The 11,322-nt window shown below is 48.4% G+C and overlaps 1 protein-coding gene across 2 annotated transcripts in view; it reads left to right on the top strand.

Annotated features, from left to right (window-relative positions):
- The first annotated feature begins 540 nt into the window (after nucleotides 1-540).
- The window catches only part of DPF3 (double PHD fingers 3), a 183,791-nt gene continuing 173,009 nt past the window's right edge, over nucleotides 541-11,322 (top strand). The window contains exon 1 of one of the 2 annotated variants that reach the window (XM_083398927.1): nucleotides 541-626. In XM_083398927.1, the coding sequence (XP_083255053.1) occupies nucleotides 595-626 (32 nt within the window). In that variant the 5' untranslated portion in view covers nucleotides 541-594. The remainder of the gene's footprint in view (nucleotides 627-11,322) is intronic. The other variant, XR_014501965.1, reaches the window with a different exon arrangement.

Genomic DNA, 11,322 nt, shown 5'->3' with positions numbered 1-11,322 from the left:
AAGGGGAAAGTGGCTGGAGATCAAGGGAAACAAAATGGAGACCACCATGTTTTGTTTTGGGTTTTTTTAATACCCCAAAACAACTAGAACGTGCAACTGCAGAAGTGAGGGTCAGCACACATGTAATCCCCCCCCCCCCATTAAATGGCACGAACCCAACCCTTGCATATGAATAGTTGGAGGAGATGCTCTTCGGGAAACGAGAAGCTATGGAAACAATGAACGAACTATGTTTCACCCCCGCGCGTCACACCCACCCCACGCTCGCCTCTGTGCGTGTGCGGTTTTGTTTGTTTTTTTTAAAGACCCAAACTATTATTAAAAACTCTTGAAACTCCCCGCTATGTAAGTTCGAGCGCCGATTGCCCCTCTGCCGCGTCGCTGCCCCTTTAAGACCTGCTCTCTTAACAGTTGCACAGAAAGGGAGTGACCTCTGGGCTTTGACAGCTCCCCTAATAACTAGCAGAACCCTGGCTCCGCCCTCAGCGTTTGATTGGGCGGCGGGCCGGTATCCACTTTCTCGATTGGCCGAGCGCTTCCCCTGAGCGAACCTTTAGAACTCCGAGACACAATATTCTGTTACATTGTAGCAAAATGGCGACTGTCATTCACAACCCCCTGAAAGCGTAAGTAGGAATCAAAAATGTACATATTCCGCGTGGTTTAAATATGAAAAAGGGCGCCTTTCCGATGCATGCTGCCAGACTGAACCTGGCGTCTCCAGACTCCCAGCTGCTCTACCCTCCCTCGCTCTTTTCTTTTCTTTCCTATCTCCTCCTCTCTCTCTCTCTTTCCTTTTTGTGCAACACACACGAAGTCTCTCGCTGGGTAATTAATAAGAAGAAATTGTTACGTCCGCGTCCTGCTTAATTGATTGGCGGCGATGAAAAGAAAGCGGAGTTTCTGGGCGCTGAGGCACCGGCGCCGCTCGCAGCTCTCGGGGCTTTTTCGGCTCTGGGGAACGGCAAGGTTTTGACGGATCCCCGAGGGGGTGCGTTGCACTTGACAGAGTCCTGCGCGCGGCGTCCGGGCTGCCTTTGCAGCGCTGTCAGCGTCCAGCACAGAAAGATCGATTGGTGGGAACCGGGCGCACAAGGACTGGCTTGGAAAACGCTCGGGTTGCAGTTTCGGGAGTTGTTTCCCCCCCCTGTTTGCAGTTCGGGGATGGCTTGAAAGCTGCGGGAGGGAAGGAGTTTGAGCCGCCAGCGTTTGGCTGGCTCGTTGTTGGCAAAAGGGCAGCACGGATCTTTTCATGGCAGGACAGTAGGGACATATTAGCCATTACACTTGTATGTCTGTGTGTATGGGGAGAGAGAGACCGACTTGCTCTAGATGAATGACTCGGGTTGGTGGCTGGTTGCTTTTGATAAAGCGCAGGAAGTCCGGCGATCTGCTTTGCATACCGTTCGATATATTTATTTTTTTTCGCTTTTAAAAGTAGAGGATGCCGGAGCTCGATTCTGGAATGCATCCACTCGGTGGACGCCGCCAGGGTGCAATTGAGGGTGAAATCTGGCTGCTCTCCAGATCATCCAGAAAGCCCCGGTGTGCAGGTTCTGGGGGCAGCCCTACTACGTCGGGGGCGGGGTGCGTGTGCGCCTTCCTAACCCTGGTGGTTAAAGGCGGGTAGTTGTCTTCGGAACCTCCCCGGTTTTTCCTTCTGGTCTGCAGCACACACAGCCAGCTTAATCCCCCCAGGCATTAAAGGGAGAGCGGGATTTGGCAGCGCGACTTGGGATGGCGGGGCTTTTCCTTTTCCTTAACCTTTTCAGGGTTACTTCTGCGCTCGAAGGAACCGGCGCTCACTTGCAACCGGGACTGGATCCGATCAGGGATCCTGGTGTGGTAGTGGCGGAGGGGAGGGAAGCTCCTTTGGGGCTGCTTCGCTACCACTCGCTGAAGTTATCCGGCGGGGGGGGGTCTGCCACCTTTCAGCCTTTCTTCCTCCGATCGGGGGAAAAACACACACACTTCGGAGGGGTGTTCCGGGGATCCTCGCTGATGTGAATGGATGGGAGGAGGGGAGAGCAAACCGGAGGAAGAAGCAGCCTTAATTTGGGACGGCGGTGGGGGTTGGGGAGAGAGGATGCACGGCGAGCTGTCATATTTAAATAACTGACATCTCCCCTCCCCCCCCTTTCCCTTTCTGGAATGAAATATTTGCATAATGAGACCCTTTCCTTTAGTGAATTCTAAGCAGGACCGTCGGGGAAGCGGCAGCTGCGATTTTCAGATCATTAGCGAGCGATCCCCTTCCTGCGATGGTGAGGGAGGAGAGAGCGGGGCCACACAAAAGTCGGTGGCCAAAAGCGGATGGACGATGCAGCTTCCCAGCAAAGTTTAAAAACACCGTATTTGTCACATCCGTATCTCGCCCTTCCTCCGAGTGGCTCGGGGCGGCGCACGTGGTTTTTATGAAAATAGATTGCTAAAAAAAAAAAATCCTCATAGCAAACCAGAGAGCTAGGTAAGATTAGAGCAGACGGTGAGCTTCGTGACCGTAGGAGCCATCTCCTTAGAGGCCGAGGTCCCTTCGCCCCCCTCCATTTGAGGGGGCCGCCCCCCCCCCCAAGTTGATGGGCATTGCCATGCAAATAGTGTGCGTGAGCTGCATCTTGTGGTCGATTATGCGGGGTGGGGCTTACCCCCTCAATATTTTATTCAAGTTGGCACCCCTGGTCGTGACTGTTGAGGGCTGGGCGAGGTCGAACCCACATCTCCTCAGCCCTGATCCAGTATGCGCTTACATCTTGTGGAAGGGATCTGGAGTTATGCTCGCTTGGAGTCGCACGTGTTACGTCGGTTTCAGGGGGGCGAGGTCGCTCAGTCCTCCCTGCTGAAACCCCCAAGTGCAGCAGTTAGTGGCCGCCTTGACAGCTCAACCAGCCCTGCCCCCTATTGCCTGCGCGGTCCCGATGCAAGCCTTGCACCTGAGCCAGCCCAGTATTTGACTCCTGCTTGCACAGATCCCCTGGGAGAGCAGCACCACTCCCGGGCATGTTTACTCGGAAGTAAGCCCCGATGGCCATAGGCTTGCCAAGCCCACAGCCGCCAGCACGAAGCCACTACCATAAAGGCTGAGTGGAAGTTTCTTTTCGAGGAGCCACTTCCGGAGGGGCTCCCTCGAAGGAAGGGCAATATTTTCATCGCGAGCCTGGGAGGGGGCGGGAGGCGCGTGGGGGGTGGATCCGGAGTCGAGCCTCGCTGACATCATTCGTGCAAACGAAGCGTGTGCGCCCGGCGAAGTAGCAGAAGTGGGAAGCCGCTCCTCGCGCGGCGCTATTAAATTTCTTCGCGCCCAGCAACCTTGTGCATCAATCATTTCCTGCCCCTCCACGTGACCCGTTGGGAGCCCTTCGCTGCCCGCCGACGAATTCATTTTGCGCCCCCGAGTTCGCCCCCCGCCGACTCTCTCCCGCTCTTTTAAAGTGACAGAACCAGGCTTTTAATATAATTAGCCCTCTCCTCTCCTTTCAACACCACCCCCCGCGCGCTGGGGTGATCGGAAAGGAAACAATAGGCAGCGCGCGGACCAAAAGATGCTTTCCTAGGAATGGGTGTGTGTGTGTGTCCATTTTCCAGATTCACAACTTGCGCCGTTGTTTTTAGTGCGCGTTAGTTAAACGCAGTTCAATACTGTAGAACGTTTCTTTCTTCTGGAAAAGTTGCTGATCAGAATAAACCGTATAAATATATATCGGCCATATAAATATACATCGCGCCAGCTTAAGAGGGCAAAGGCAGTTAAGTCACATAAGGGGGGGGCAGAGAAGGGGGGGGTCGCAGTGCGATGCGTCTCAGCCCCGGTGTGTCCTTCCTTCCTGACAATGAAAGGGAGCCGAGCATCCTCTGCATTTTGATTGTGATGTCTCAAAAACAACTGGCGTCCCCGTCTCCCCTTGCAAAGAAAAGGTTTTCCTGGTCACCATCGATATCGCTCGACCTCCCAAATCAGTGCCCCCCTTAAACTCTCTGTATCCTTGGTGTATAACAATCCCTTCGTTTTCAGTATAACACCGAACTAGGCAGCGCTATTAATTCCACGTGGGGAATATAAAGTACTGCATTTCCAGTCCCGCCGGATACTCGGAAGAAATACTTTGAAGTTCCCAACTGGAGGCACTGGGGGCCCTTTTCTGTTTGTTTTCAATTTCCCAGTGCTCTCCTCCTTCTCCTCCTCCTTTCCTACAATAGCGATGCCTCCGCAGATCCTTTTGGGTGTCTCCGGCGCTTCTCCGCTTTCCCTCCCTCTCTTCTGGGATTTAGCCAATGGTGTGACTGCCCATTGTGTTGTTTCTCCCGCTGAACACCTTGTTTGCCCACACGGTGCGAAGAGGCAGAGAGCATCTAGAGGGCTGGAAGGCTGGGATTCCTGAACCTGGGCTGTAGGGGGGTGGGGAGGCTAAGCATGGGCAAATGCCCACCTTGGATAAAAATGGACTACCTACCTGTTCTTGTCTGCATTGGAACAAATAGACTCCTCAAGGGAGGCTTATTTCTGGTGGTGAAGGCGGTAACATGTGAGACAATTTGTGCAACCCTCTCCTCCCTCCCTTTTGACCCCAAATCTCTGTTGACCCTCCTTTATTCACCTTCTATTTTCCCCTTTTCCTTTCTGGGCCTGCCTTTGATCAAGAAAGGGAAGCTGGAGCTACCTGGACAAAACTTGCAGGATCAAGCAGTCATAAACAACTGAGACTTTTTACATTTGCTTGTTTTGGAAACTTATTGTCTGTCTGTCTGCAGTAGGGTGTCTCTCCACCCTGTATTTGCCTTATTTTAACACCCTGGAGGGCGGGGATTAAATGATGTTCTTATCACACCCTGTAGTATTTGGATTCTGCAGTGTCTCCTGTTGGTTGTCTGTTGATGGTTGTTGATATTGACCTCTAGTGGACACTTGGCATCCACCTGCCTCAGGAGACAATGGAGGAGTGTGCCTTTGGGAGTAAAGTCAAACTGTTGTAAGGCTGCAGGTACCAGCTGTGGAGACCAATATAGGAGAAACATGCTTTGTTGCAGCTGCTGCAACTGCATCATGGTACAGTATTTCTTCTCTCTGCGCTCCTCCCAGCAGTCATTCCTCCTCTGGCCACTACTATACATACACAACCTGTTTGTCTCCAGGCCCTGTGGCAACCTGAAGTCTGAAGAGATGTCCTTGCTCACGCAAGACATAATTTGTCCCCCAGCTCATCTTCATCCCTGGATAACTCACCTCCTTTCTTCCTACCAGCCTTGTTACCTGCCTCCCCCAATCTCCTGCGGTTCCTGCTCATGAGAAGTGCTAAGAAAGATTTATGGAATTCCCCTCTGTTCCTGCTGTACTACTAGTGGTCAGTGCCCAAGGCTACATACACGCCATACATTCAAAGCACATGACTCTTCTCAAAGAATCCTGGGGATTGTAGCTTTGTGAGGGGTAAACTACACTTCCCAGGATTCTTTGAGGGAAGACATGTGCTTTAAATGTATGGTCCGTAGGCAGCCTCACCAATGCAATCTTCCTCCTGGTTGGTGATCTCCATTCTGATCTCATTGGGAGAGAATCAGCCTCCAATGTAAACAAACAACCACAAAATGAATGACGGTTCACTTTCATAGGCTCCATTCTTTACAATTTCCCCAGTATTCCCTTGGGAATGCCAGCATAAACGTTGCTTGCTCTAGGGAATTCCCAACCTTTTCCTCCCCTACAGGCCTATGCTACCTTCCAAAAACCTCTCCTCAGTTAAGTCAGGGGTCCTTGGCAAACAGCTGGGATGTGAAGCAGGGTATTGCTCTTCTCTGCTGACCAAAGATGCTTTTGCCTGATTGCAGACTATTTCACACCCCATCTCCTGCAGTGCTCAGTCCCACATTCCAGCCTACAATGAGCATCCCGTGAACACTGAAAGTGGCCTTTTGAGGGTTGCAGGAGCCGAGAGCGGGGAGACAGGTCGAGAGTTCACTGGGGCAAGTGTCCCTTCTGGTCATACTAGCAGAATTGGGTACAACTCAGTGTTTATGTGGAATACATACATATGTGTACCAACACACACACACAAAATTTGGGATAACATGTCATGCACCTGACAAAATGGAGTATAGCACATGAAAGCTTAAGCCACAATATATCTGCTAGTCTTTACGGTGCCCCGGGAGTCTTTTTGTGTGCACGCTGATGAAATCAGCAGCCATCATGTGCTTAGTAACTAACATGCCTCAAACTATTGCCAGGCTTAACAGGCCAGAAAACAAAGAATAAAAAAGAAGAATGTAGTCATACAGAAGTGTTCATTTGGACTAGTTCATTTGCATGGAGGTGGCTGCTGTGTGTCTGAACCAAGCCTGAGGAGCCTCATTGGTGAAGGAAACAAAAAGACCCCCTAAATATGATTATGCCTTGATCTAAACCTGCACTGTGATGAAGTACAGATGAAGATAATTGTACTTTTAAGAAAACAAACAAACAAAAAAACCCACTGGAGTTTAATAGCTACCTGCTTGCTGGTTCAAAAACACAAGTCTGGCATTGAGTAGTCCTTTCAGCAGATGTTAATCATTAAAAAAAATAGAGTCTTGAGGTTTAAATCTAGGGAGCAATGTGCCAGCAGAGATGCAGCTGGGATGGAGAATAACAGCACATTGTCGCAATCTGATGGTGGTCATGAGCCAATCCAAAATATTATGCTAAAGCAACAGCTCTGCTGTGTTAGCAATTATGCAAGTGACAATTGCCACTGTTTAATGTAAGCAGATGGGGCTCATGGGGCTTGCCAACCTGGGAGGGTAGCCCATCTAGGAGAAGGAAAACTCTGATCCTAAACCTCTGCTGCCCTGCAGGATATCTTCAGGAGAAGAAAAGGTTAAGGCGTAAACCCTACACAAATCTGGTCCCTAAGACAGTTTGTTGGATGGCGTATTGTATGCTTCCTTCTGACGACAACTGCAACCAAGCTGGTGCCAAACATATTTTCTGCTTTCTTTGGACCACTCGGAAGAAGGCCGAGAGGGGGTCCTATTGTCTGGGCAGCCCAGGACTTCCATCCACACTGCCCAGGCTTGTACATTGGAGAGGTCAATTTAATGATGCTAACCCAATGGTTTGACTTCACTCCCGTGCTGCCCCATTCCAGCCCTTTCTGTGACATTTTTATGACGTTTTGGGGCTACTTCCAGGAACAGTGCTATGCATGTGTGATTGCGTGTCATTTGGATGTGCCTAAATTGGTCATTGCCTGTATTAAATTTCTATACTGCCCTTCATCCATGGATCAAATGGCAGTTCACAATATAAAAATGCAAAAATACATAACATAGTAACAATACCCCCACCCCACATTGATGATTAAATTAGTGAAAGGCCTGGGAGAAGAGAGAATGTTCCCCCCCGCTGCTTAAATATATGTAACGAAGGCTCCAGGCAACCCTCATTGGTCCAGCAAGACTCTTCTTGCATTCTTAACTTCTGTGGCTCTCGACATTTAGAAATGCTTTTTGAAATGCATCCCACTTATAATTTGTTTCAGAAGCAAAACCATCCTAATCAGGAAAGCTCTGTCATCCTTGTATCTTTGACCTCCTGGAAAAGTGTTGGATAAATATAGCCGCAAGATATGTGAGTGGATGTGGATGCTGAACGAAATGGGCTAGAGATAGGAAATGAGAACTGCTATGAGCTGGGGGAAGGGGGTATTACTGGGGAATCTGGAAAATGACAGGTTCCCCTTTTATTTATGAATGACTTGATTAGTTGCTTAGTGCTTTTGTAATTTGTTTCCTCAAAATTCAAGTCTTGCACAGCCCATCAGGTTGTGTGGATGGGTGGAGCTGGCTTCATAAATTTGTCATGGGGTGGGAAAGGAATTTCTCAAAGCCTCTACATTTGTTTATACATACTGTATTCTCCTCCCCCCTGCCACCCCTAAAGCCCCAATAATAGGCTTGGATGGGAATAACATTCAAGGGACATGGAAATCAAAATTGTTGCAAGAATTCTAAGCTACAAATCTCCCTATCTGTGGGGATGGGAGGGGAAAGGAAAGGACTTTCATGGTAATGGGGAACATATTTGGGGAAAGTTTTCGAATTGTGTTATATGGGTTCCACATTCAATCTTTTTCAAAGAAAGTCTGCACAAATAGTGAGTCCTTGCACTTAAGTATCACTAAAATCAATGGGACAAGGTAACTTCTGGTGAGACTGTCTCAACAATTTCAATGAGATTTAAGTACAACGTAATGTTCTGAGGGTGCTATGAAATGAAGTGGGCTTTCCACAGAGCACACTTATCCTGGGAGATGAATCACAATGGATTATTAAGCAATGGACTCTAGATTTTGTCAGTCTGTGTTCTGATCACATGTTTGCAATCTGGGCATGTGGTTTTGTGAGTGTTTTGATGTATGTTGCCAGTTACCCTACACTTTCTAATTCAGTTTCTGGTCATTCGTCTGCTGCTTCAGTGAGGTCTGGAGACAACATCCAGGCAGTATAACCAGCTTCAGCAATTTGGTTTCTTTATCAATCCTTTAACAGTGCAGCGAGCACGTTACGAAATAGGACTGCCTAATAACAATTCACACGTCACATTGTACACTCCTTTGTGGTAATCACAGGGTGTTCTATTCGGAACAGAATCATGTGAACAACTCATAGGCTAAACTAGTAGAAACAACACCAAACCAATATTAATCAGAAACAAGCAAGTATTGTGGGGTTGCATAGGGCAGGTATCTTCAACTTTTCCAGAACCCACCTTTAACCCAAACATGCATTTGGGGACCCATTTCTTAATCTTTTACCATATACAGTATTTGCATGGTGGTAGTGCTTCTACAGTGACCCATTTTGAATCACGTCAAGCATTCACCCACCAGTTGAAGACCAGTGACAGAGGCTTTCAACCTTTCTGAGTCCATGGCTCCTTGACCAACTCCTTTGGTACTCCTGTGGGGCTCAGGAGTCCAGTTATGTCACCCCTTGCCTAGGGAGTTGGCAGCCTCTTACCCTTTTTCAAACACCCTCCCTCATGTGGTGTTCGCACAGCCTCCTCTCCTCTCCTCTCTCTTTGGGAGTCTTCCAGGCAGCTGCTGCTGCCATCCCTGGTCTCTGAGCTGCCACCCCATCCCTTCCAGAGGCACCATTTGCCTGCAGAGCTAGTAGCCAGAGCTGCTGCAATAAACAGCTGTGCAAGCCTTGGGGAAGCCAGATGCGAAAGGGCATCAGAGGAGGGGGAGGGAAGGAAAGAGGGACAGAGGCCAGTGCTGCCTGCGGCACCCCTGACCATCATTCAAGGCACCCCAGGGTGCCACAGCACTGGTTGAAAACCACTTGCATAGGGTAATGCTGTCAGAGGAAGAGAGTGAGAGTTTGTGGGAGAGGTTAGAGGACTACTTATTGAAATCCAATCTGATTTGTGCTTGTGGTGTTATATGGGCAGTTATAAATAAAGAAGAGTTTGGATTTGATATCCCACTTTATCACTAACTGAAGGAGTCTCAAGGCGGCTAACATTCTCCTTTCCCTTCCTCCCCCACAACAAACACTCTGTGGGGTGAGTGGGGCTGAGTGACTTCAGAGAAGTGTGAATGGCCCAAGGTCACCCATCAGCTGCATGTGGAGGAGCGGGGAAGCGAACCTGGTTCACCAGATTATGAGTCTACCGCTCTTAACCACTACACCACACTGGCTCTCATGCTTTCAATAGCATTTGCTCTTGGGTGGGGGGCATACTGCTTTGCTTACAATAGGTGTATGTCCTGTAGTTTCCTGCTAACATCCTGTAACTTTTAATACCACAAATGTTCCGAGGTTATGGTTTCTTTGTGTCCCTCCAGACTGCAATAATGCGGTGACATTAGGGAAGCATCCAAAGCCACAACTCTGTCCAGGAGGCCACAGTGCGCTCGCTACCTGTGTGATGAATAACTAACCAATTCCATTAGTTTTCTCTGCTGGAACTGTTTGAGGAGCACAAGTTGTAACACGGCAGTAGCCTTCTGAACCCAGCACAAGCGAAGTGGGATGGCGTAGAAAAGCAAGAGTTTATTTTCCTTTTGAATGAGAACATAACAAAGGAGAAGCACGTTGTAATCAAATTTTAAATAGTTCTCCCTTAAACCACTGCAAGAAGCCCTGGTCAGGAATTTTTCATGACATGGTTTATAGCCTAAAAGAGCCCGTTCGAGCCACAGATTCCAAGCCCATGGCCTCAAGGAAGGATTTAATTTAGTGTCTCTGAAGTTTTTGGCATGGCCTCCAATACACCAATTCTCCCCTCATATGGGAATAGCTGATGAAGTTCAGCAAAATGCATCTTAGGTCACACTTTCCCTGGCTGGGTGTTGTAATGTAAGCAAAATACAACTTCAGCCGCTGTGAATCATTTGATGGCATGTTCAGCAGTGCCCAGAACTGTTGCATCTTGGCAGAGAATGAGATGACAAATTCCACAGCCGTATGGTGTGAATGTAATCACAACAGGGTGTTTCCACTGAATCTTGACTGGTTTCTTATGGCACTTGCTCCTCAGGCAACTCCTTTGGGGTGTTACTGATGTGGGCTGCTTCACCCAATTATTTATATTTCATCAAAAGCTGGTGTTCAATGTTATATCTTTTAATACTGCAGAGTCTAGTTACAGGGCGTGCAATTCTTCACTGAACGGAGGTACTAAAACAAAATGGTTTTATCTTTATTCAGTTTATGGGATCAATGTTGCGAAAGATCCCAGTTTGCTAAGGACTGCTTAGCCTTGCTTCTTCTAAGTAACCCAACTGAAATAAATGGGAATTATAGCCAACATTTTGCAGGATGAAGGGCAAATAATAATTAGCTTCTAGCAATGGAAGTAATACAGCTCACCTTGCCGGTCTTACATAGATCTGTTGGACTCACCTGCACTAAATATTGAAATATTATGCTAAAAGCTTAATTGCCTAATATTGATTATAACTTGCATTACACTCCCCCCCCCTCTTGTTGTCTCAATTCCAGATCTATGGCTTTGGTCATGGTTTCTTAGTTCTGAGGAAAATTCATTCTGCACATGCTCAGTGTCCCCTTCTTTTACTGCACAATTCCCAGGACTGAGTTTTGCCATGACAGTGGTGTGTTGGGGTTCAGAAGTTCTGAGATTAAGCACTGGTGAACTCGGATTCAAATAATACCTTGATCCTCTCCTTTTCCCTCCCAATGCCTTTTACAGTGGTACCTCAGGTTAAGTACTTAATTCGTTCTGGAGGTCCGTTCTTAACCTGAAACTGTTCTTAACCTGAAGCACCACTTTAGCTAACGGGGTCTCCTGCTGCGCCGCCGGAGCACGATTTCTGTTCTCAT

Source organism: Podarcis tiliguerta (genome assembly GCF_965153285.1).
Source record: "Podarcis tiliguerta genome assembly, chromosome: 1".
Taxonomy (NCBI): Eukaryota; Metazoa; Chordata; class Lepidosauria; order Squamata; family Lacertidae; genus Podarcis; species Podarcis tiliguerta.
The sequence above is the reverse complement of the archived record's forward strand: the minus strand, read 5'-3'. Positions and strand labels throughout refer to the sequence as shown.